The 27,992-nt window shown below is 36.4% G+C and overlaps 1 protein-coding gene across 2 annotated transcripts; it reads right to left on the bottom strand.

Annotated features, from left to right (window-relative positions):
• Window positions 1–40: 40 nt before the first annotated feature.
• Axud1 (AXIN1 up-regulated 1) lies at window positions 41–27,992 on the bottom strand. 2 transcript variants are annotated; one of them, XM_071585829.1, is made up of 7 exons: window positions 27,595–27,992; window positions 27,230–27,321; window positions 18,993–19,178; window positions 18,155–18,646; window positions 14,743–15,186; window positions 8,879–9,058; window positions 41–4,605 (listed from the first exon to the last, which is right to left on the bottom strand). In XM_071585829.1, the coding sequence occupies exons 3-7, from the start codon at window positions 19,023–19,025 to the stop codon at window positions 3,601–3,603; spliced, it is 2,154 nt and encodes a 717-aa protein (XP_071441930.1). In that variant the 5' UTR covers window positions 19,026–19,178; window positions 27,230–27,321; window positions 27,595–27,992; the 3' UTR covers window positions 41–3,600. The 2 variants fall into 2 exon arrangements, with proteins under 2 accessions (XP_071441930.1, XP_071441939.1); XM_071585838.1 differs by lacking the exon at window positions 18,993–19,178.

Consider the following 27,992-nt stretch of genomic DNA (forward strand, 5'->3'; position numbering starts at 1 on the left):
TTTTTGGCCATTGTGGAAACTTGTGTATTTAGGACAAGATGACAAAATTGAATTAAAATAAATATCATACTTGACACATGAATACTGTTGTCTCCTACATTTCAATACAAAGCTAATAAATAAAAAGAACATTAATGTATAATATAGCATTCCAGGGAAGGGCTCTTTCAGGACCAAAATTTATCACTCCACTGGGTTGCTGTGAAAGTTACAACCTCCATTACACTTGGAAACTGCATAAGATACAGGTATTCCAAAAGAAAACCACTTGAGACACTAAGAGTAATGTTTCTTTTAAATAACATTTATCCCGAGTTCTCTGAAATGCATAGGTATAACATTCATCAACTGCAGACATTAGGAAATAACCATTTTATTAATCCAGATGGTTTCAATTAAAACCAAAAACAGTTCTACATTAATGACTTTTAAGAAACATAGGTATCCTACTATATCTAAATAAAAATCAAAACACCAGTGAATGAGAAAACCAAACCCTACTTTCTTTGCCAACCAAAGCTTGTGCCAAGTGTATACCAAATAGCATGCATTAGTAATCTCTTCTTCGGAGTCATGCATTTCCAAGGTCACTGGTAACCAACCAGTTTTGGTCTTTCAGATACCACATCTACCATTTAAAAAAATTGGAATTTTTATCAAATTTATTTATTTTCAAAGCATCAATTGACACTGCAAGCAGAACAACATAATACAAGAATTACAATAAAGGTACTTGATTAGGGCCTTGAATCATATTATTCATTGGTTAACACAATACTTCTAAAAAATATAACATTTTGCTAAACTTTCAGCAAGCATAAATATCACACATTGTGAAGTGCCAAACTAGGTCATTAATATGCTAACATGATTCTGTGATCATATTAGGAAATATATTTCAGTTGATGGCAGAAAGAGATTAAAACAGCAAGAAACAGGAAAATTTTTGTCCTTGAGAATATATCCAGTATAAATTTAATTATTAAGATTCTTTAATTAGCTAAAGATAATTCATATTGTGCCAGAAAGTAGAAAACTGGAAAAAACAATTTACCAAAAGTCAATTAGAATGCTTCACGTAAAATGATAGCTAGGACCACAGATACTTGTGTCAACCTCCTGACATTTTCATGACTAATGATAATACATTCCTTACTAAAACATACAGGATGGTAATTAGCTTATTTAGTATCTAGGCCAACCAAAAATAAATATAAAAGCAGCAGGTTTGCATAGAGGGTTTACAGCGTGGTTTGGATAAAAATTACAATATAAATTTATATGATATTTTAGAGCTACATCAGGGTCCCATCACACATTTTTCTTCATTAAACTTCATTTATGTGAATTTGGTTTTTTCATAATCCTGCCTAATATGAAATCACAAGGTAAAAGTATTCCAAATACTGAAAAATCCCAAAACTAAATCATTCAACCCATTACTGGTTGATTTCTAATAAAATTGTCACTTTAAATACCATAAAAACTAAAAATATATCACAGATAATGAGCCTTCAAGAGGAAATAAGAAATCAATGAAATGAATATCCAATAAAACCTCTCTCCATGCTCTTGAATCCATTTACTTGCTACAGCCAAAGAGGGAACTGAATTTTCCAAATTAATTTTATATTGATTTTCCAAGTATAACACAAAATAATTTTTAAATTGCCATTTGGAAATGTAGCTGAAAATTATTTAACATAGTTTTGAATTAATTGCTCACAATAATGGTCCAGATTTCATTTCCATCTGTCATATTACTGACGTTTGATATAATAATTTAAAATCTTCAACTTATCTATTAAAGAGGAAATTCTATATCTATAATTGACCAGTTACTGAGATATGACCCTTAAAGTTTGCTACTATCTAATGTGGCAGGCACTCAAATGTTTTGCATGTGCCGACTTTCAGAATTTCATTACAACAGTTTCTGCAAACCCAAAGACTGAGTAAGCAACACAAGTAGCTACTACTACTTTTGTATTAGGTATCGAATTGGCAATGATCAATTTCATTATGGACCAATAATTTAGCATTGGGTGGCAGCTATGTTTTATTTTGGGAAATCAACTTACTCAGAATGCCTAATGCTCATGATCCCTCATGGAAATTCTGGTTACACAACTGTACAAAAATATCCACATTTTTTGGCCTTATGACAGTATTCAATCACAACTTTAAAAAACAACTCAACCACTTTCCAAGCCAGTACATCAAAATGACCTCGTCTTAATTGAAATTAATTCTTTCATCTTGTCAGGAATAAATACTTTTTTTATACAGTATGAGGCACTATGTCGAGTAAAACATAGAAGCATAGCCTTCCTTACCTTTATTGCATTTTAGGAACCAATTAAAGGCATTAAAGGCCATCTCTTGCTTTTGGAAGATATTCATAGATAGAAACAATTTTTAAAGGATTTTTTTTTAATTCTAATTTTGGGGGTGAAAGACAATGAATAAATAAATCTCAAAAATATATTTTATTACAACAAATGGCAGCTAAGTTTCAGAAATCTTTATCCTGTGACATGTAGAAATAAAATCAATTAAGTGCCAACAAGAAATTTAAAATAAAATTTTAAACACAGCAGTATAACTAAATATAAAAAAGAATATTCGAGTTGCATTTTATAAAATGCATTAAAATGGTAGAAATACTTTTTGGATCAAAGAATAGAATTTGAATTTTATATAATAAAATCAATTTTGAGAACTGAATAATTAATTCAAGACAACTGAAGTCCCTCAAGACACTACTGGCATATTGCCTCAATGCATATGTCACAAGCTGTACAAATCAGTGCTGTCTATAAAAGTTGCATGTTCATGACTTGGTTGAAAAGACAAATGACAATGTCACTGTTAAATAATGAAAATATTTGCCTATGCTAAAAATATGATCAGAATAAAACTGCCACAATAGGGAAAGATACAGCATAATAGGAACCTACAACTTACAAACAAAAGTTACAGGATAACTATAAATTAATATGATTGGTGGTATTAAATTGAAGTTAGCATTGTTCAATCATATGGTTGCGACAAAGGCTTTCCAACAAACATTCAAATCACTAGACTACACAGATTCCTGATGTATACTTCATGAAAGGCTACAGAATTTTTCAGTTTTGTCAACAAACTAACAAGAATACTTTAAAAAAAAAATTACAATGAAATATGACTTGGGGATTTTGCCCGGTGATTTGATTTCCTCTACAACATGCAATTGATGACAGGTAATTTTTTAGAGTATCAGTCCATTTGTCAAAGGCAGACTATTGATTCAAATCATATAACACACTGTTTCAAAGGAAACAGCAAAATGATCCTACATCACTGCCATCTGCCCATGGGTAACTTTTGCTTCCTTGAAAAATGCATTCACAAATAAAAATAAGTTTATAAGTAGCACAAAATCGTATAAATAATAATAACTATTATATCATTGTCTTTTGTGGTCTCGTAAAAAAAGCTGATGTAGGAGGCAAAGGCTACCCATAGATATTTCATAACAATAAGGCTGAACATACGCAATTATTTTACAGAATAGTCTTCACGGGCCATCAGTGCACATAAGTTTCAGAATAGCACTCAAGCAGAGACTGTTTCTACCATTGTCTTTTTGATTATTTCTCCAAAATTCTCCCCCCTCTCCTCAGCTGAAGATGAAGCACCTTGATCTCCGGTTAAAGGTGCATCCTCAGGATATGACTCCTCACCAGAAGTCAATGTTTCTGAGTTTAGAGGAGAAGAAGGCAGACCATCTGTTCCCACAACTGGTGTCGCTGAAGCTCCCGAGACTGTTGGATAAGCTCTATGACCCCGTAACAGATCTGAAAGAACCCCTGAAGATCCTGAGCCTAATGCAGGGCGCAGCATGTGCAACCTGGGAGCAGAGTCAGAGGATTCACCTTGCTGCAACGGGGCAAGCTGCTGGGGCATGGTGGACAAAGTGCCCATCCCTCTGCTTGCTTCTGGAAAATCAAACGTCGCATAACTTCCGGGGAAAGAAGTGGCTGGGGGTGTGTGGAGGGGTGAGAGAATGTGGCGGAACTCGGGGAGATCGGGACGTGAGCGACTTGAGACGGGAGTGGAAGGCTCTGGGGGTGCATCAGCCGTCGTTGGAAAGGGTGGCGAGGGCGGCCTTGAATCAACTTCTGTCTCTTCCTCTTGTCCCGACACAAATCCAGAAAACCATGACTGACCAAATTCAAAGGAATCGTCATGGCTGGAGTTTGCTGCACCATAAAGTTGGAGGTCTGAGAAAGAGGATGGAGAGTGGCTGCAAGCAGACTCTACCTCAACACTACAATTGAGCGAAACTTCATCACCCAAGACATTTCGCCCCCAGCATACAGTGTGAACAGGAAATGGCTCCTGATGTTGCCGGCTGATGATGCTTCGCACTGGAAGGCAGTGTTGCTGGACTGCTACCGAAGCAGCAGCTGCAGCCTCTTCCCTTTTCCTCTCCAGCTCCAATCGCATCAATGTATGGATGAAATGGGTACGGACTCGAACTGGATTGAACTCTATTCTTCCATTTGTGTTCGCACAACCTTCCCTGGTACAGCCACAAGGAAAATTCAGCCTATCCACCTTTGCAACAAATAAAAAGAACCATCAAATTATTTTAAAATTTATCATTTCATTCACAAGGTTCAGAGAAACTCAGGGACACTGCTTGCCCAACATAAATGGTTCCTTAATTTCAGTGGTAGTTCTGGGTGACCAGGGATCAATGAATTACTCATTAAACTTACACTAAAGAGAAAACTTTTTTAGTATTTTTCTAGATTGGATATCTTCTAAAAATAGAAAATGTGCAGATTAAAACACCTTGCTGCTCGATCAAGTACTAGAAGATGGGGAAGTAACTAAGGGAATCTTACAATGCAACAATTTCATAGAATAAAAATCATTCGCCTTGACTGGGATTCTAAGCTGGATCCCTTAAATGTCCAGCCAAAGGCTGGATTCCACCCAGTGTTCCGGGTTTGAATCCCCATCAAGGCAAATGATTTTTACTTTCTGACATTGTCGTATTGTAATGCATATTAGAGGATGACTCCATCACTCGCAGTTTCTTGGAATTTGTTAAGGGGATCTTATGGTCAAATTCTTTTTCATTGTTAGCAATTGCTTCTGAAGAGGCAGAAAAAATATTACCCAAAAACATTTTGCACATTTCATCAAATGCAAATAACATATCCACAACATCATATTTGCAAAACAATCATATCCTTTTTTTCCAAAAAGGCACACATTTACTTATCATGATGAGGGTGGAAAATTGAAATTTGATGCTATTTAAGATGAATGTGAGCCTATAGTTACAAGTTTAGGAGAATAAAATTGTCTAGAAATTACAGAATTATAGGACATGCATAGGCCACTATATGGTAGGTAATTATTTATTTAAAGACTTTATTGGGGTGAGATTGATACTTAATAGTCCCTTATTTTATCTAACCCCTAAAATTAAGGACAACTACAAACACCCAAGCCCTAGATGGAGGAAACCCCACCAAGTTAGGAATAGAACCCAAGAAATCTGGGCTGGCCAGCAAGGACCTACTGCCACTGGAGCCAGCCCATGGTTATGACCATAAACAAAGATGAATGCATTATGGGCTTAGTGTGAGGGACTATTAACTCTGTGAGGTCTAAGAAAATGAGATTCTAATTTCAAGGAAATATGGAGTAAGAGGATGACTAACTAATGAACAGTGAATAAGATGTTTCTTCCTAAGGAAAGAGGTAAGAGTGTGAAAAAGGGAAAAAGAGAAAGTTCATCCACAGTACACTAAGGGAGAACAAAAAGGTGCATTTACAGCAGTTTACCATGCAACAGTCTTAGGTGCTTTCACATGATAGACTGGTGGGAATGTACCAGGTATTTTCATGGAAGGGAAAGAGTTTAAGTTGAGATCAATAGGAGACAAGAAGTCAGAATACCACAATAGAGTTAACTCTCGATTTTCCATTCTAATGGATTCATGATGGAGCACAGATACTGGAAAGACATGAATAACCAAAATATGTGGAAGATATGGCCATGATATAAACGAATATCAATAGAAACTCTTTTTCATTCCGTGAGATTGAGTCTTTTTAAACAACTAAAAATACAATTGTTTCTGCTTTTTAGGTATTTTTAAAAGCGTGGAATCTTAGTTTTACATGAACACAGAGCTATCACTAAGTGAATAGCAGAACATATATTCTTCAGAAAGCTAAACCAATCTCATTGATGAAGAATGAATTTACCAAAGAATGGCTGATATGGATGAATTCATCATATTTTTTTTTTTAAGGTAATCTACGGGTTAAGGTAGGTTTTTGGATGGACACAACTACCAAAAAAAAAACATTTTATTATTCCTAGGAGCATAGGAAACATTTCTTGCATAGTAAGACTACAGGGTGCGGCAGGACAAAATTCAAATCGAAATTTTTGCCGTTTTATACTACAAATAAAGGTCGCCACTGGCACCAATATAAGCTTGAAGTATGTCATTGAACAGCCATAACCTCAAAACAGTTGCAATTCTGAGAACAAGAGCAGAGTATAACCAAAGACCCATGATTATTTTAAAGTCTACACAATGGTCGTTCAGTGACAAATAATTCGTTTCTTTGGTTACCTGATATCGATGGTATTCAGTTCTTCGGGTACTCAAGATTGATGGTATATGATGTTGGTTCAAAGTATAAAGAGTTGGAAAGTTCAGCAATGGTTTTGCAACACCAGCGAGGAAAACTCACTTAAAGGACCACGTTGTCAGGATAACTGACATCATCTAAAGGACTAGGCTCATTTTTGAGGATTCAGCGCAATTGATCCAAAACTTGGCGTCAGTTGTCAATGCAAGAGAAAAGACTGGGTCAAATTGTCAAGGTGGACCTCCGCTACAAGTTTTACATCGTTAAAATACGACAGATGATTCTGAAGCCGCCAGTGCAAAGCAAGTTGAACGTTGCAACCTGCTTTTGTGTTCCTAAAAAAAAAACAATGCTGCTGGACAAGTTAAATTTTTTCTGATGAAAACTTTTTACTGTGGATGCTAAAGCAAATTATAGGAATGACAGATGGCTTGCCCACAACCCCAAAATTTCCCTGTTCTTTCCAGAACGAAATTTACAGGAAACGCTCACGTGTTCAGAGTTGGGTCGAGTTAGAGTGAGGTAATGCCACCGCATTTCTTTAACAGAGGGGAAAATATCAACATAAGAGTTTATTTGCATGCTCTGACAAATGCAGTGAAGACGAGGATGGAAACTGTGTCATCTGGAGGTCCACACGTTATCCAGCAGGATAGTGCGCCAGCCCATACTAGTCATCCGGTGTAAAATTGCTAGTCGGACAATGTAGACATGTTTAGGTCCAAAGAATTCTGGCCTCCTAACAGCACAGGTTTAAATCAGTTGGACTACTATGTGTGGAGTGTAGTCCAGTGGGTCACCAACAAGTCCAGACATCCAAACATTGCATCATTAAGAGCCATAATTGGAACGACATTCACCAATGGACCATGACTGTTAAAATGGGTCTGCGAATGCTTCACACTGAGAATGGAGACCATCATTCAAGCAAGTGGGGGATACATTGAATAAATTTGTGGTTTATGATCGCACAAACAATTTAGGGCAACAAATTTTGTAAACATTTTCATTTTTGTCATAAAAAAATGTTTGGAGAAGTTATTTTGTCTGGAATTTTGCACTGCATCCTGCACAATAAGATGTAGAAAATAGCAAATAATCACATGAAAAGAGATACAAATTATGCCAACTATATGTTTCGATGATGTATCAACCAACTAAAACTGTAGATTTCTTTGGCTGATTCTTGCACAGTGATAAGCAGTTTGGAATTACGACATCTGCCCAAAAATTATTCCGCCATGCAATATTTTGAGAAAAATGGCTTTTCTAGAATAATGAGGCCATAATCCCCTTCGAAGTACTCCCTGTAGGACCTCACACACTTATCCCAGTGTTCCTTCCACTTTTCAAAACAATTGGCAGTCCTTTTTCAGAATGATCGAATGAGCTGCCTTGCAGCATTCTCCTCTATCTTGTCAACCAAATGTTAGGAAGGCTGGGCTTTTGTTTCAGGATCATAGCCCATGACTTATACAGAACCATAGCCAAGACCCATGACTCATTTCCAGTAATGATCTTTTTTAGAAAACCTGGGTCATTGTTTGTGGCTGGGAGCAAATCCCCTGCATCTGCAGCATGAAATTCTTGACGTTGACAAGATCAAAGAGATGGCAACAAGGCAGCTGATGACCATTCCAAAAGAAGACTTTGCCGATTACTTTGAAAAGAGATGCTGGGATAAGCATGTAAGGGGAGTACATTGAAAGAGACTAAGGTCTCACTGTTCCATGTAGGTGATTTTTCTAAAAACATAGCACGGCTGGATCCTTTCCGGACAGACCTCGTATTATGGGTAAAATAAAATGCCATAAAATATATTTGTTAAAAAAATATTTATACTTTTGTCTATGATTTAACAATGCGTATGTTTTAAACCACTTTTGTTTTATTTTGACTATTGACAAGGAAATAATGAAAATTAAAAGAAGACCTATTAGTAAACTCACTAACAGAATATAAGTGAAGTGCAATGAAGCACAATTAAATAAATCCTGTGAGTTATCCATTGACCAAAAATGTATTTAACAACTAAAATTCGACACGTTAAAGTATTAATCTTTAAGTCTAGAAGGGGCAAAACCACATTTTTCTTGAGTAAATTACAACTATTCATGGGGTTTCCCAATACTTAGGAAATTCTGAATGGGAACATGCCATCTTATGAGTTGTGTGTACAGGGGAAGAGAACACTATCCTGACTTACCTGGCATTTAATGCCTGCTATTGCACAAGAGCAGGTCTCTGGATCACAATGACCCTTACAAGCGCAGCCACAGAACTCCCTGGATGACCTTATGTCTCTGCACTCATCTTTCTCATCAGAATCTATGCGGCGAACTCCAGAAGCACGAAGCAGAGCTCTTCTTTGTCTTGTTGGCACCGGCTTTTTTTTAAGGCAGAAAGAGAAATTAATATAATTAACCAAAGAACTACCACACTTTTAAAAATTGACTGGGCTGTTCTTAAGCCTATCCTCACCCCCTTTTTAAATGGTAAAATACACATAAACTATGGCATTGCAGTATATATCACCAGTGCATCACAATTAAAAACTCTCGGGAATATATTTGAGATTTCACACAATTTCATTCAGGAAAACATGGTTCCTCTAGATTCACTTTTTAGGCTTATACACTGCCAGTTTTATCATTTTTTTAGCCATAAATTTTCACAATTTCTCAATCAATCTATGTTTGATAATTGGAATAGTTAAAAGATATCTTCTAGTTAAGCAAAGTACCATGCTTTCCCATCAATAACATGCACCCAGAACTTTGTAGTTATCATGAATTCCTAAAGATACTGCACGCCCAGGGCTTTATTGTTATCTTGAACGTGTATAGATGCTGCGAATACATATATATATATATATATATATATATATATATATATATATATATATATATATATATATATATATATATATATATATATATATATATATATATATATATATATGCGCGTAGAAATTATATATAGAGTGTGTAAAAATATGTCTATATCGGATGTGTGTGTGTGTGAAAATACGTCTATGTTTGGATTTTCTCAATTTTCATTACATAACGTGCATCGTCATTTTTTTGATCATCTGGGAAAAAATAGCAGCATGAGATGGTCTATCATTGGCTAGTGGCCAGGCAAAGAATTCTCCTCTGGGGTTATATTGATTTGATTCAGCATCTTTTCCCAAAAGAGACCCATTTTGTCACAATTATAAATCTATTGTGGTTGGCGACCCTCAGAATCTAGGAGTTCCTTGAAGTCACCAATGAAGTTCTTTTCTGCCCTAAGTCGGAGCTCACTGCTTCACTATACCTCACACGATGCTGTTGATACCGGTTCATTTCTTAAACTTCTCTAACCTATGGCTAATATCTCTTCTTTGACCGCTGATTATCCTCCAGGGTGTTCTGAACAAGGTCAGAGAAATTCACATTTGCCTTCTCACAATTGATATTCTCGTTAATTGCATTACCATCACTTTTTGTTTATCCATATAAGAAGCAACATTACAGCATAATTGAGAATTCATAACCATTGCATAGTAATTTTTGTCACTTCTTTTTAAAGTATCAATCTCCTTAATCTTGTCCTTGTTGATAGTGCAAATCAATGATTTAAACCATCAGTATGTGCATGCTGGACCAGCCACACTCACACCTTGTTCTCACTTTTCAATGATTTTACTTTACATTTCCACAGAAGATTTTTGCCATTATTATTACGTCATGGTTGTCGTCTTTTTACAGCTTTTCCTTTGGTGACAATTTTGCATGCGTTATTAATCTTTGCATAAAAAAATCACAAATAATACTTCTGAAAACAATTTTGGAAAAAGGTGTGATCACAAGCAACACAAAGATGCCACCAGAAAAAGTTCTAAACATAAAGTTGAGCATGCGCTCAATCCATAACGTCTCCTCTCCTTGTCGCTCATCATGTGAAGCTTCAATCATTAACAAAGTCATTTTTTTGCAATATTTTTGGCTCAATATGCAAATTTCTCATTATTCGATGTGTTCACTACAAAAGGTTCTACTGTACTGATACATGCTTGTAGTCTACATTTTAAAATAAGTTTTTGAATGGACCCTAACTTAAAATCACTACATTTCTTAGCTTTGTCTAACAAGATACAACCAGACGTCCCACAGAGCTTAAACTGTTCTTCGAATCCACAAACTTTCTACCTTCCTTTATTCCATCTAACATGTCCCTTCTTTTCCCCACTCTACTCTATCAAAAATCTTTAATATTCTGTCACCTCTTAAAATGCTCGGCACCTACATTTCCTCCACCTATTGGTATCCTCCCTTGGATTTCTTTCAAACATTTTCTATCCTCTCATGCCATGCCCAGCACATCTTCATTTATTTCCCTTTCCATCCATTTTGCATTTACCATCCTCCGCTAACACATCTCAAAAGCCTCCGATCTATGCCTATCATCTTGCTTCAAAAAACAAGTTTCCATACTGCACAAAGACAGACTTATTTCCTAGTTTTCACTAACCTTTTCTTTACGACTTTACTCAATGTTCATGTCATCAATCCTCTCCTCATTGCGAAAGCTTCTATGCCTAACACAACTCTTATTCTTATGTTCTACTACCTTGACCATCTTGGGCCAAAATAGTGCACACAGGCACTACATAGACAGGCAAACTGTTTCACCTGCTTGCATGTTTCCCCTCCTATTTTAATGTTTAACTTTGACTCCCTCTTTCTCAAAAAGCCTCAGAGCCTTCGTTTGTTTTCATTGATTCTTCCCCCATACCTAACACACAGATTTTCAAACACACTCAGCAATGACTTTCTTAACCCTTTGGCTCACTTGCTTGATTTTTTCTTAATCTTAACCAAGTTTATGGATTCCCCATTGCCTTTCACTCCTGACCCCAGTTCTTCCATGCCTCTTTTAGCATTTGCTCCACGTTGAAAAGCATGAGTGATAATGGACATCCCTGTCCTACTACTCTCCCTAGCACTGACCATGCAGACTCTCTATCCCCCACTCACACCTGAGCAGTCTGAAATGTAAATGTTGCAGACAAGTCGCCTATGCCACCAGTCTACTCCTATTTTCTGCAATAAATTCAGTAATTCTACTAAGATCCACTTTATCGAATGCCACTTAAAAATTTATGAAACGAATACATCCTAAGTAATGAACGTGCCCCTATATTGGTGAACTCAATACTACTATGGCATCACATTTACCTTTCTCTTTCCTGAAACCAAACTGGCCACTCATAGAGTAAATAATTGCCCTCCACTCTACCCTTTCATTGATGATCCCAAGTATCACTTAAGCTTTTTAATGCAACAATTTCAGAGCGTAAAAATCATTCGCCTTGACTGGGACTCGAACCCAGATCCCTCAATATCCGGTCGAGTGCTTTAGCCACTTAAGCTACCGAGGCGTCCTCTTAAACTCTGAAATTCAGAGTTTAAGAGGACGCCTCGGTAGCTTAAGTGGCTAAAGCACTCGACCGGATATTGAGGGATCTGGGTTCGAGTCCCAGTCAAGGCGAATGATTTTTACGCTCTGAAATTGTTGCATTAAAATGCACATTAGCGGATGACTCCGTTAAAGTTACTGTTGCGGCATCTCCCGCAGTTTCTTTGGAATTCATCACTTAAGCTTCTAAAATATGGCTGCCATTGTCTTTTTTGGGATGAGAACTAACATTGATCTCACAAAATTCTTCTAGCCACATATCATCCTCATACATGCTATGAATTAGCTCATAATAGCTCTTGCTACCACATTTTCCAAGAACTTTGAGTAGTTCTAAGGGATTGTTATCTATTCCCATGGCCTTATTTGATTTAAATCCCCTTTATACCCTTTCTATCCCTAAATTAAGTCCGTCTGAACCTAACCTATTCCCATCAATCTCATACTCTCTCTTCATACCTAAGCCTGCTGGCCTAATAACTTTACAAGGGCAGTTCAATAAGTAACCGTGTTTGATGACAAAGGGCATTCCTGAGGGAAGTTTATGTTATCATCCTGTGCTGCCATCTATCAAATGACAGTGAAACAAATTTCAGACTGATTTAAAGGTTAGTTTGGATTTGGCAGCCATTTGAGTAAGACGTGTTTCGTGATTTTCGCTAAGATGGAAAAAGAGCAGTATCGTTCGGTAATTTGCTTTTTGTTTTTGGATGGAAAGAAATTTGAGGAGATAAAAGCAAAGTTGGATGCTGTTTATGGGGACACTTCGCCATCTATGACCACAGTTAGATATTGGCTCAACGAATTTAAACGTGGGCGAACATCTGTTTTTGATGAAGAGCGACCAGGATGCCCGGCAGACGTGGTTACCGAGGAAATCATTCAAAAAGTCCACGCCATGATTCTTGTTGATCGACGAATGAAAGTACGCGAAGTAGCAGAGGCCGTGGGTGTGTCGACTGGAACGGCAATTAATATTTTACATGATAAGTAGGGGATGAAAAGATTGTTGGCCCGATGGGTGCCGCGATTGCTCACAGTGAACAACAAGCTGATCTGGCTGTCAACTTCATGAAATGCATGAACTACATTATGAATTGCTGCCGCACCCCCTGTATCAACCCGATCTGGCTCCCTGTGACTTTTTCTTATTCCCTAACATGAGAAATGGCTCGCGGGAAAAAAATTTAGCTCGAACGAGGAAGTTATCGCCAAGACAGAGGCGTATTTTGGAGAGTTCGACAAATCCTATTTTTGGAGGGGTTAAAAAAATGGCCGGAATGTTGGGAGAAATGTATCTTTCTAAAAGGGGACTATGTTGAAAAATAAAAAAAAATGTTTTGAAAAAATGGTTTCTTCATTTCTTACATGGGTACTAATTGAACCGCCTACGTACTATATAGATCATCACATGGTATTCTTTGCATCACTCTAGAATCTTTCCCTTCTTACTTCCTGATGGTGCTCTCACCTTCCGGTATAACGCACAGATTTCACCCTGCCTTTGTAAACTGTCCAATTCCTTGCACTGCATCTTCTATCAAACTTCTTTCGCTCTATTTGTTTCATACCTAAAGTATATTATTAAACTCTTTATACTTCCTTCTTTCTAACTCTATTTTTACATTCTTCTATTTCCTTCTCTCATCTGCATTCCAATTTCCCTGCTCTTTCCTTATTGCTTATATGAAATTTTTGATAGACTCTTTTTGGGCACATATAACACACTGTAACCTGAACAGTGAGGACAACCTATGATAAAGGGACGATAAGGTGGTCTACTTTTGGGAATTAACTCTACTTTGCAACAAATACAATGGGACAAAATTCCTAAAGAACTAGATAATCCCTGCACTTTTTCCCCGATATTCAAAATACTCACATACTCCCAGCTTATTCCATTTTTCTTAACTATTAGTTATCTGAGGATTCCTCTCAAATAGCATATGGGACAAGGAGAGATTGTCAGGAAAAATAGAAGAAGAGATGGGAAAATCAAGTCTACATTACTTCTTCCCCGCAGTGGTAAACTTGATCATATGCCATTCCCAATCATTTCAAGTAATGGAATTTTGTCAAAAGCAAGCAGAGAAAATTTGGACTGTTTTCTCATCAGACATTGTTCTCAGAGATTGATTTGGAATAAAAAGTTACCCTAAAAATGGGTGGCTCAGATAATTAAAATTTACCAATTCTTTGGAATGGTCTGAGTTGATGCATTAATAAATATAATGTCAGATGGACTCTGCATAAAATAGCTTGGACAGCTTATGCTTCCAGAGAAGTTCTAGCTCTAATCTTGGGACCAACCAGTAAACCCATAGAATATATATCACAGTTTATAGTTCTCCTAAGCTCAAAATAAGGCTTCAAACAACATTATTTCACTCTCATCTTTTCACCCTCTCAAACACCAGCTTCAAGAATGCTAACAAGAGCAATCTCATGGTGCTAATGAGTGATTTCTTGCCAGAATACTGATGTTTGGGTATTTTTAAAACCTAATTTCAACAAATAAAATCACTAGAATTGTTAATCACAAAATGTACAGCACACAAAATGATTGTGTTAGCAGCTCATGCTACAAACACTATCACGATGACTTACCTGGAGAAAATAGCACCCATCCAAGTCGACCTCACCATCTGAAGCCCCACTGCCGTCGTCGTCCTCACCCCCCTCATCCTCATCATCGTCTTCATCATCATCGTCATCACTGTCCGCTGAATCTTCGCTGGATGATGGGGGAGGCAGAGATGTTGGAGTTGGGGGACGGGCAGCCTCCAAGCCTTCACTGGCCACCTCACTAACCCCCCCACTTTCATACTCTTCCTCCTCTGCCCTCTGCTTACTGCGCCGCTGACGTTGCACTCGGACGACTGGGGGTGAGTCGTGCCTGGGAGAGCTAGCTCCAGGCACAGGAGATGGACATCTGCTTTGGAGCTGGGAAACAGCCTGGCGGTGGAGGCGCCGCTGTTCTGCCGCGTGCTCCCACAAGGTAAATGTCTGCATGTGGGTGTGGGAGGCCATCATCCCCAGTGTAGAGCCACCCTGAGAAGCAAACATTATTTTTAAGTGGATGGAGATGTCATAGTAGAATTGGAGAAGCCCCTCTAATGCTATTTTTTGAGCAATCATGAACACATTGAAAATTAGAGGCTATGTTTTTAATCAGGCATTTAATAAAATCATAGAGATTAATCTACCAGAAGAACTATTTTGTTTTAACTAAAATACATCAAAAGGTCACCTTTCTAGCTCACCATTGCAAAACTTAACACTTTAATTGTGCTCATACAATACCCACGTGTAAAATGGAGTAACACTAAATAATCATTCTCATGACCCCTTAAAGATAGAGAGGCTGAGATACTAATATATCAGCCACAATAACAATTCTGACCTTAATGATTAGACATTGGTTGATTTCATTAGAAGTGATTTCAAAGCACCGGCATGGCACAAACAAAATTTATTTCTAATAATTTCACTTTCATGTGCAACAGTCTTTATTCAGTTAAGATGATCCTCTATACCATCTCAGTCCCAGTTCTCCATACCCTAAGTAAGCTGTAATCTCCCAACAAATTAAGATCATCCTCACAACACTCCAGGCATAAACATTAAAGTTTAACCAAATACAGCACTATTTCACAATGCGATAGATATTCAATATCTATTCAATTCAAATAAATTGAATGAAGTTTGGTCAACAAGATATTTTACTTCTTCTTGAGTCAAGGTACTAAGCTCTCTAGTTAGAAGGTGAATGATCACTTCCGTAGAGAAATTGTGTATAAAGCATGTATAATTGACCAAGTAAATATCACTTCATGATAAATATTAGCTACTAACATCCAATTATTTAACTACATGCCTCACTCTAAGACATCCCAATGAAACTAAACAGACTTCAAATTATAACTTTATATAACCCTTTTCTCTATGCTTTGCTGTCATCAAATTCTTTTTCCTTCGACCCTACAACCTCTAAAACTTTATTTAGAAGCTCTAGCAATAAATACCCCTTGATACATTAGCTGAAATAATGAAGTTTTGTTTGTCAGCAAAGCAAGACATTTAACCTAACCATTCGTGCCACACTATTTGTCAATGTTACGATTGGAGAGGTGCTCAAAATCAAAAGTGCTTTTATCTAATATTATGGATTTCCCAGGAAATTGATTTGGTATGTACATGAATTTCATTAACTCAGGATCAACATGATAGTGGACTCTGTTGGTTAGAAACAATGCATATGCATTGGCCATTCATCATCCTCTTCAGAGCACCAGGTGAATATTTTTTCAGTGCTATGCTCTTAAACTTAAGACCACCATTTGTATTAGCACACAATAAAGTTGAGATCATTCCTTTATATGATTTTTTTTCTTCCTGAAACCATGGATTCTCCATGAAAAACATACATGGTAATTACATATTATGTTGCCAACCATTCCTGCAATTTTTTCCTAAAGAGTCCAACAGTACCAATATGGACACTCAAGACTTCACTTGTCATTCTTAGATTGCCAATAAATATATCTTTCTCATAACCAACCACTACTGGCAATGAAGTTCTTTTAATGCAAGTATCTGGCAAGTTTTTCTGCCACGTCCCAAGTGTCAGTGCCACAATTTCCTATGCCACTTGATCATCATTGCTTGTGGATGGCTTCTTCCAGTCTCCAAACAAGCCTGTTGCTCTTACTGACCACTCAATCAAACTATTTGATCATGTCCTTCTTCTTATTTAAATCAGACATGTTTTTTATTTAATCCAAACTCTCACCAAATATATGCTTGAAACATTGGCATCCAATATTTCAAGAATCTTCATCTTGTCTGTCAAGCTCAAGGTTCCAAATTTTCTTTCACACTTGATACCACCGTCAAAGCTTGCTATATTTTTCCTACCAGAAAGGATCCAAAATCTTTTAGTGGGTAAAAGGGATGTTCATGGAGAGCAATCTTAGCATTTTTATTTGCATAATTTATGACACAAAAATTTTATTTTGTCATACTGTTGACTTAATGTTTTATCTAAGTGCATCTTGCAAGTTTTATAGATTTGACTCCAGCATTGTTTCAGTGGTAGCTATTGTAATCTGAAACACACTTAGTTCGCCTACGGAAAAATGGAAGTAATGCTCAATGAGCAAACACAGCATTAAAATGTCACTTACATTTTAAAAAGTCAGCACAGGCCTATGTAATACTATCCGAGGCTTATGGCAAGTGCTCTTTCCTTTAGAGTAGCTAGAATGGTTAAAAAAGTTAAAAGGTGGACCTGTAGCTCCAGTAGCTTCTTTTACAGATGCAAGCATTAAAACTTACTGCCATTGCGACAGAATATCATCGAATATACCACTATCAGAAATATTGAAAATTTTACTGGCAACCAAAAGTGCACCTTAGATACACAAACCTGCAACAACAGATAAGCAATTATGATGAATGGCTTGGATGACACAACACTGCATATTCAACCAAATAAAAAATAAGATAGCATAGCACCATAGCATTCAAACATATGACCTTGAGGGCAGCCAGTAAGCACATTATCAACCAGGCTACTGGGTAGGAAGTTTACGATATATCATATCATGTCTGACAGCATCATATTGCATACAAAACTTTAGTCTGAATCAAGATTGGTCCAAGACATGAGCTAGCCAGTTAAGTTTATAGACCACTAGATTAAATGGGTCAGCTCTAGTGTCATTAAACAGCACGAGATTACTCCTCCAATGAACTAAATACAATCTTAATTTTATAGATGAACCTTTTGTAAGAAATGGGAACCAAAGACAATGTCAAAATTTAATAGCAATATGTAAATCAATAGGTGATGATCAGATGAAAGTACCTCAGAATATAAACAAATTGCTACTTTTTCTAGGTAATAACATGCAATGAGTGGTGAAAATAAATAATGCTTGATGATATAAAATTATTGAGACAGTAGACCATGAAATCCACATTAGAATTATATACAACAATATGCGAGACAACTTACTTGTGATGGAACACAGGTAAAGCCTTGGACTCTTGGAAAATAATAGACAGTAACACCATCAAATGTTAGAGTCTTCTTTTTCTTGGGTGCTGGTCCCTCTCCACTGATATCGCTCTCCTGTTTCCTCTTCAGATTACTTCTCCTTCTCTCCTCCTTTTCACTAACAACCACTTCCTCCACAACACCAGTTGATGATGACGATGCACCAATATCTTCCAAGCCAAGACCAGAATCACTGCCATCCGATGAGCGATCAGGAGCATCTACCAGGGGTACTTCTGTGTTTGACGATGTGCCGTCTGTGGTGTTTAGAGGTGATAGTGAATCTCGAGGTGCTGCTCCCTCTTCGCTCCACCCAATTTCTTCCATAGTTGCAAATTCGACTGATGCACCAGCATCCTCAGCAGCTCCAGCTGCCTCCACCCCAGGGGACCTCAACATCTCTCCTGCGCCCTCTGTGGCAGGGATAGCCAGAGCATCAGCATGGATCCCCTGTTGCAAAATTTAAAGAGGTGATTTTAAATTAAATATTACCAAACACTATCAAGAGATAAATAATAAAAAATGAAAATCAAAAGCAAAATATGTATATGATTCAGATCTGATATTGAAGTCTCTTACTAACAAAAAATTAGAATAATGAGCTGGTGGTCACCTAAACAATCTTTTGGACATAAATTAAATGGGTCGGGGAATGAAATGAAAGTGAAACTGAAAAAACTTGAATAACTGATTTTTTCAATTATTACTCATAAGCTTTCACTTACAACTTTTCCTTCAAACTTATTGTTTCTCTATACAACTACATGATGATAAGGTAAAAAAAATGCTCCATTACCTTAGAATGGCTTGACCCCATCTTGTTAACCATTTGTTCAACAAAGTTACAGCCACCAAGGAATGTAATACTTCTTAGATCATCTCTGGGTTGCTTTCAAATCCTGAATCATTTATAGATGTGCTCTACACTGGTAGCAGCGGTTATAAGCTAAAACACCAGCTCATCATTCCAAATTGGCTTCACCTGCCAATATGAGGTATCACTCAATGTAATTTCAAACTGTTTGAATATTGTCACACATTAAATGCAAATTAACTTAACGAGACAAATTGGGACAATAACAATATCCTGGTTATCTTTAGACAATTGGAAAGAAAATTATTAGGTGTCTATTAATATGAACAAAACTCCTGAAGCATAAAAGTAATACTGTTGTACACCACACAAAAATGTTTTCATTATTATAGCTTTATATAATTTTATTTCAAACAAAAGTCTCTTTCTAAATTTGGAACTCCCTAATGTTTCATTGAGGGATAAATTTACAGACATAATAACATTTTACCATAATCAACTATTCATATATAAGAGCATGATATCCAAAAGTACATCTTAAGCATTCACTTTCATCAAAAGTGGTTCTGGTTTTCAGGAGGAAGGAAGAAGGGTTGGAATTTCATTAAGATAGCCAAATCAGGGTAATTCAACCCAAACAAGTGGTAAAGAAAGATGGAAACGTTTGTAGAATTTTGATTTGAATAACATAAATTTCTTTCAAAATAGAATTCTGCATGTCCGGGTTTTCACCGCGCTGTTGTTTGAAGCCGACAACAGTTTCGCCGAAGTTTCATCCGGCGTCTTCAGGTCGAAGAACTGAAGGAAGAAACTTCGGCGAAACTGTTGTCGGCTTCAAACAACAACGCGGTGAAAACCCGGACATGCAGAATTCTTCAAGCCACCGCCGCGAAAATCTACGCAGCCATATTCTTTCAAAATAGTTTTCATGTTTTTCTTGTCACTTTTCTTTCTTCTATTGAAAATTTCCCACAAAAAATTTTGCTACCTGAAATGGGAATTCTAATGTCTTTGACTCCTCATTTTTCCTTGACTAAGAAGATGCTGTTCCCATTACCATAAGTTCCCTTTGGCAAATTATTGGCTTATTCATGGTACAGGGAACAAACAGATTTTGATGCTCAAGATGCACCGACCCTGTGAGTGGTGGGGTAACGTCCTCATCTAGCTACCCAAGGGTAACGGGTTTGATTCCCACCTGGGTGGATTTTTCCTCCACCTAGGGCTTGGGTGTTTGTAATTGTGTCCATTGTTACCATTGCTAATAGTCCAACGAAAAGGCCAAAATGTGCTGTTTTCAGACTAATTCTTATTTAATAAACAAATAAAAAATGACCTGGTCATACTTCTCAGGGAAAATGTGACTAAATATTATATAATAAAATTTTTTCTCAAAAAAAAAAACAAAGTATATTGCACATAATCAAAAGAATATATTTATTTTAGTCCAATAGAAGATGATGATTGCATTTGAAGAATTATATTACAAACCATCAATCATAGCGTTAGAGGATAAAATACTGTGCAACTATGTACATTGTTTCAGGTGACATAGGTTTCACTTCCGGTCCTGGAAGCATCTTCAGTTTGAAGACACCTGGAAAATGCTTCCTGGAGAGTTAGCAAAACCATTATCACCTGAAACAATGCATGAGATGGCAATCCCAAAATAATATGAATCCAGCAAGGAGACATCTTAGAAGCTTATAGATCAAAACTAAATTAACTCCTTCTCCACTACACACACTAACAGTGAGAAGTCCCAGGTCTCAACCTTACTCTGCATCAAAGCTTGGAACAACACTTACGAAGAAAATGGAAAATATCAAGAATACAGGATGACTTTAGGATCGGTTGGATGTTGTCAGCGATTTTTTTAGAAAAACAAGTTTGGAAGCATTATGAAAAACTATTTAATTACATTAAAATTTAATAACGTGGAAGTAATCATCATATGTAGGCGGGGAAAAAAAAGGTCATTTCAGCAAAGAAAACACTCTGTTCCTCCACATACAACCCAACACTCATGACCCAGGCCTCGACTTACAAAGTCATCATCTCTGTCGAAACCTAGGTAGCGAATAACAAATTATACGTGGAAGAACAAAGTATGCTCCTTTCCAATCTAAATCGCTTCTACAAAGTGATGCCTCAAATCATTCTAATGTGGTCATCATTTGAGAGGATGGTGGCAGGTAATTTGTGTCCTGGCGGTAGGAGGGAGGGAAGAATAAATAAGGATTAAGTGGGTAGGAGACATCGAAGCATGGAGTCAATAGGAGGGAGGGAGTTTCACTTTTGCTGTGGAAACAGGACTCTAAGGAGAGGAGAGTGGTTTAAACAAGGACAAAGATTTGATATTTTAGAACTTGAAATTGTAAAATCAAATATGAAACTTATTTTAAATGATAATATTTTTGTAAACCACTTTTCTCTTCTCAGGATCCTGCTTCCACTTTAGGCATTCACTTTTGTGATCAATATTTCAGCCACAAAGGCATCCACCCTATTTATTTTTTTATTTATTTAATAACTTTATTGGCACAAGATTGAGACTTCATAGTCCCTTATAAATAGTGATTTTTCCCTCTTTTAGGTAGATTCAAAACCTACCTTAAATGCCAAACTACCAAATAAGAATTGTATTCATATCCTAAGTCAAGCATATTACATGTAAAATCAGGCTTCACCATCACGCAATGAATGAAAACACCCTGATTACAATTGGTAACTGTCATCAGTAACATGCAGACAATTGGACTGGCTAAGAAAACCTTAATTACAATAACTATGGCCACAAAAGAAAAGTGGCCCAACACTCCTTTCCCTTAGGACTACCTACATCTATTGTCAAACCGCTATCACATACAGCAAACATCTAAAGTTTCTTGAAGTCCAACTAGGAGATGTTAAAATTATTCAAATAAGATACTCCAACATCAGCTCTCTTCAAGGCATTTTACAATTACCACCAAGATTAAAACGCAATAATTTCAAAAGGTAAAAATCATTCACCTTCACAGGATTGAAATTTAGATTTAGATTTTCAGTCATTGCATTAGTCAATTAAGCACTGGAACTATTCCTTTTCCATCAACAGACAACTGCTATCAAAGTCTTTGACCATCTCACACATGTTATTTTATTAATGAGACTTAAGCTGAAATGAACTTGCACAGAGGAGATAAGGAAACAGACCAAATATTTAGACCTACTTTTAAAACTAAGGCAAGTTTGCTTGGTCTGCTCTTTTAAGCTGATTGTATTTCAGATATGCTTATGAGTTCAAAGATCAAATACAAGAAGGATATTTCTGACAGCAGAGCATTAGAATATGGATGCATTTGCTGTGCCTCTTTCATTCTTCTCTTTCCGAACTGCTATATCTGCAGTCTTGTCATGTTTTCAAGGATAATCAGACATGCTTACTTCACAGCAAACCCTATAAATTGCCTTTGATAAACTGGACACTTGGATGGTAAAAAAATTGCTAGATGAATATAATAATAGACCCAAATTATTTTCAGAATGATGTGACACTAAACGCAAGATTAATATTGAACTTAGTTACTACTGAATGGCCCTAATCTGGCAGCACATCATTTTGCCTCAGTTTTAAGAAAAATAACCAGTTATAATTTGTATTTAGCACTTAGGTAGGCAGACAAGGTTGCTAAGTTATATGCATTGAAGAAGTTAAGAGGTTAATATAAGTGGAAAAAGAAGAACATACTGGAAAAGTATGATAAAATGGATTAATACACCATATGGAAGAGTGACTCTTCAGAAAAAGGGAAAAGAATGTAAGGAAAACTGAGTTGAGAAGAAAATCTTATGGGTCTAGGGAGGAATGGATGAAAAGGTGGAAGAAATTGTCAATCATGGAAAAATTGAAGAAATGTATAGAGCTAAGTAAAGAGTTTGATGAGGATATGCAAAAGAAAAATAAGCAAGGCATGATAATTGAGGCCAATCTGATGAATCAGAGACCTCAGGGGCTGGTGAAATATCAAGACTGTGCTATACAGCCAATAGGACACCAGCATTTCATTGACATAAAGAATGTAAAGAAAATAAGACTAAGCTTTATATTTCATGTTACCATGGCTAGTGCTAAGAAGAATAAAAACTAATATAGAGGGGAATATGGGACAAAGTAGTATGGTTTAAGTGTTTGTTCGATTGACTGGGAGACAACATGCGGCTCAGTGAATCGAAGCATATGAAGGCCATGAAGGCCTGTGGTATGCATTGGAAGGATGGGAGATTGATTAAGCAGTAGTATACAGGACAGAAATTGGTTGTGCAAGAGGAAAGGTGTGAAATAAAGATGAGGTGAGCAGTGGAAAAGGGGTACACAGGATGTTGTGATTCACCAATGATTTTCAATTCATGGAGCAAAACGTTGATGAAAAGACTAAAAAAGGTCAGAGGAATTGCATATGGTATGGAATGATTAAAAACCATTAAGCAAATGGACTACCAGGTATTGATAGCAGAGTTGGAGGGAGAACTATGGGCTGTGATTGAAGGTATTATAATGGCAGTGGGAAAAGAATATGGAATGAAGGTTAATACCGGCATGATTTCAAAAAGAAGACATTGATAATACATGACAGGAAATGGAAGACCGTAAGAAATAAAGCCATTGAAGTATTTAGGAAGTCTGTTGTCACGAATGAGAAGCAGTGTAGAAGAACCAAAAGGCAATACATATATGGGAAAGGGAGCTATAGGAAGGGTGAAAGGATTGCCGATGATTGGAAGAATCCCAATTGAACTAAGAAAGATAGCAGCTTGCCAAAAGTGTCGTGCGGAGCGAAATTAGATTAATATAATACATGTACATGCAAACTTCGAAGCAGAGATATGTCCAGGATTTTGAAATGTGGTTGTGGAGAAGAGTACAGAAGACAAACTGGATGGACAGGGTGGGAGTGTATTGAGGAGTGTTGGAGGAAAGGATGAAAAGGAATAGAAAATGTCTTGGTTGCAGCACACATTATGTTTCCTGATATGGACCATGGAGGATAAGATAAAATGAAAAAAGGAGGAGGAAGATTTGGAATGCTTACAGATATAAAGATGTCCCATTAGAATTTGTTCCACAACAGTTTCACACAATGAAGAGGAAAGAGAAAACTAACAACTGAGGTCATTGTTGTCCTTATTAGATGGATAATTTGGAGCAGGAAGGACTTTTGGAGAAATGAACAAGTAAATAAGCCACAGCCTAGCTTACTCCTAACACAAACGTGAACAACGTAAATGTGTCATCCAGTTGATGGAATTCTCTCCAAATAAAACCCAAAGAGAGACTAGAGAAACAGAATAGTGGATTTGGAGCATGAACTCTTCGGCCAGTACTGTAGCCATTACACCAATCCAATCCACAAATGTTTTACAATGTGGCAAGAAGACTTGCTATTTCACATTTTGATCCACCAGGAAGGGAGAGAATTTGGGGAAAAAGGTTACAAATTCAGAGATTTCCATAGAAGAGCAATATTTTCTTTTCCATTAGGGACTTTCAACATATGGGTATGTTTTGAAAAAATGCTTCTAGCTTCAAATTCATTGCCGATCTTCAGTGGAATACTTAATATTTTCCAGACATATGATGCACTGGAAGTCTTTGTGAGTTTTCCATCATTTCACTACTTATGTTTTGAAGGTCAATTCTACCATCATCAAACCCCTGAAGACAATGGCAGAGTTGGCCCTTGAAATGTTGGCAGTGAAATACACTTACCTAATGGAAAACTTCATTTAATGATCTTCAAAACTAACCAAAGAGTCCAAAGTTTGATCCCATCGAATTAAAAAATTTATAATTGCAACAAAAGAAATACAATAAATCATATCAGCTTAAGAGTCAACAGCATATGTTCAAAATACTTGATTAACCAAAATAAAACTTTTAAATAATTTTTTGACTCGATGGCATTTGGAAAATGAACTTTTGCTATTAATGCCTAGATTCACACAACAAAGATATGTGAGGGAAGAGACCACCTTGAAGTAATACTAAGCCCTATTTCAAGTGAATTCACATATCAGATTTGAGAGCCCAATGACATATTGCCTACACCAATCTGATACCAGAGTACCCATATGTAGCTTGGGTGAAGCTCAAAGTTTCCAGAATGACCTGGAATTGAACCAAGGCCCTTGAGTCAGTAGCTGAGTGTTCTATGCATATAAGAAAGTATACATGTCAAAAGCAGGTTTGAGTCAATATCACTGATTAATGCCATACACTACCCAAAAGGATCAGGGAACAGCTAGCCTCAATCCACGATTGGCAAGATTTCAGAGAGATGTTTCCAAAAAGAGATCTATGGAAAATTCTAACTATTTTCTAAACCCTTCACATAATAATATATTCGAACCTTAGCTGATAATATAGCAAATTCCTTTAATCAAAGAATCGAAATGGATGGATTACACCACTGCAAGCCTAACATTTTTACATAAATGGTGGATGTAAAATTGAAATTAACTTGATCAGTCATATTACAAAAAGTAGTTCACAGGACTGGACTTTAATAAGCTTCACTATAATTATAACTCAGAAAGTATGAGAAGAATTACCACAAAACAATGCATACAATTAATCAACAAGCTCAAAACGTATGGACTGGACTAAGATGAGGGCCAGTGTAAGATAACAAAGACATTATATGATCATTGTCATTATTTCTTTTTATCATTTCATACTTCCGAAATTTTCAAAATTAAAAGTAATTGACGGAACAAAAAAGATAAATTTTACAGTTAATTACAGGAGACAATCAATTCAATATCTCTATACTTTCAGACCCTGAATCCAGACATAACGACTGACACTATTGATAAAACAATCAGTATTTACAACTGAATCTTTCACAAAGACTACCACTTTCATCCCACTGCCTACAAAAAATATCACGGTTTTCAGTTTCCTTCATAATGAACTACCTTGTCCACACTTTTACCAGAATTTCATGATTTGCTACAGCCAAGAAGTTTCAAAAATTTTGCATCCTAAAATATAAATATTTTACCGGAAGGATTGTCCTCAACTGGAAACAATATCGGCTAATAAGTACATTCAAGCTTTACGAGGAGAGAGAGGAGTACACTCAGCTAACTCACTCTTCAGTCAATACCGAGTTCAAGAGATTTAACAATGGTATGAACCAATAAGAATGAGGGATAATACAGTGCAGTCACATTTCTAATTCTTTCCAGCTAGGCATAAGCAACACCCAAAACTCAGTCCACACATGAATTTAATTGAGAAAACTCTATTAAATGAAATACTAATTCATCAAGTACTTCGAAGATGTGACATATTTGTCTCAGTCTTTCTACACTCATCTTCTTTTACTGCGGATATTACTTAGCATTCAGCAAAATCTTAAAGCAATTATGAAAATTCATATTGAACTGGAACCATTGATAATAATGAGTTTAAATGAAGAAACCCTTACTCTGCTTTTGCAGATAAAATTCAAGCCATAGTGAAACAAACGAAAAATATTCTGCGTTAAGGTGCGAAATTAAGAGAAATTACCTTCCTGAGTAAAATTGCTGACCCAAAAATTAGCCCAAGGGGCGATGAAAAACTCATGTTATCACCTCAATTAAATATAGTACTCACTATATAATATAAACATACATGTTAATATTTTATAGCTGTTTCCTTTATCACCACGTTGTTGTTTACAATTGCCAATAACGTAAAATTTAAAATGCGTACTTTGAAAACTGGCATAACCATTGAATTCGTTTAAAAGAATACAACAAAATTAAGTGTAATCTAAGCATACTACAAGAAAAGTTATGAATATAAGTGTAATCTTAACATAGGCCTGATTATCTACAACTAAGTATAATGACAGCACTACCGTACCAAAAATCAGTCACGTACTACAGCCTGCTAGACTTTTGCGTTATAAAATTTCAGTTTCCATTGAACCACAATGCAAATATGAAAATTAATACAAATGGAAGCAGAGAAACTAGAAGCCACTCGATATGCTACTGAATTTCCTTCGAGAACTCTTTTTGGTGTTCCTACCAGATGGAACAACTGGAAAATACTAGACCTTCCCTAAATATGTTCGGCAAAATTCGTTAAACCAAATAGATATCCAAACAAGCAAAAATATAAATTCTAGGAGAAAATGACAACATTAAGATATTACGGACTGGCCGCATTGAGAAAAACATACCTTCTTAATCAAGTCGGAATTAGCTTCAATTGAAGAAGTCCGTCGCTTGGCCGCTCGTTAAATTAAAATCGCCACTTTAGAACTTCCATACCCTGTCAGAAATAAATATTAAAAACGACGATCAGAAAAGTTTGCTTTCGTAACTGAATTAATGCAGACGTGATTCACGTTCAAAACTGACTAGCCGAACAAATAAAAAACATCTTGACCTAAATCAGATACACATAAATTTAGATTACGAATTTAAAAGTAAAATTAATACAATTGAAAACAACAAAACTGGCCGCAACAGAATTTCAAACTATAACAACAATTAAAAATAGAATCAAGTAATTTATGATTTGGCGCGTTAGCTTCGTGCTTACCGTAAGACAACTGATTTTAGTAGTAATCCATTTCATTTTTCGCAGAAAGTGTCGACGATGACCTCATTAAGAAATATTACCACAAAAACGAAATTTCGGGGCATTAACTACTGGTTTATTGATGGCCAAGTGTTCTAAAAGTTATCATTTTCACTCGTTATAACCCAGACACTCCACGAACACACCTACAACAGTTCAACGTACCAGCGGAACTGAGAGCGAGAGCAGACAACTAGCCTCTCTAACAGGTTCATGTAAAATATAGAAATAACGGAATTGTGTCCTAGATGCTTATAGTTTGCTTGCACTAAAGGAGGTTTATTCTTTTGAAAAAGCACCAAATGTGAATAATATATAAATACAATTTAACTAAAAGCAGCAGCATCAGCAAAGTAAAC

Source organism: Hetaerina americana, unplaced genomic scaffold (genome assembly GCF_022747635.1).
Source record: "Hetaerina americana unplaced genomic scaffold, ioHetAmer1.1.p SCAF_1, whole genome shotgun sequence".
In the NCBI taxonomy this organism is placed as follows: Eukaryota; Metazoa; Arthropoda; class Insecta; order Odonata; family Calopterygidae; genus Hetaerina; species Hetaerina americana.

Coding starts and splice junctions, on each gene's coding strand:
- Axud1 (XM_071585829.1), bottom strand. CDS start 19,025: ATGGTTAACAAGATGGGGTCAAGCCATTCTAAG. Junction 15,187..18,154: donor TTACCTGTGTTCCATCACAA/GTAAGTTGTCTC, acceptor TTTGCTTCTCAG/GGTGGCTCTACACTGGGGAT. Junction 9,059..14,742: donor ATGGGTGCTATTTTCTCCAG/GTAAGTCATCGT, acceptor CTTAAAAAAAAG/CCGGTGCCAACAAGACAAAG.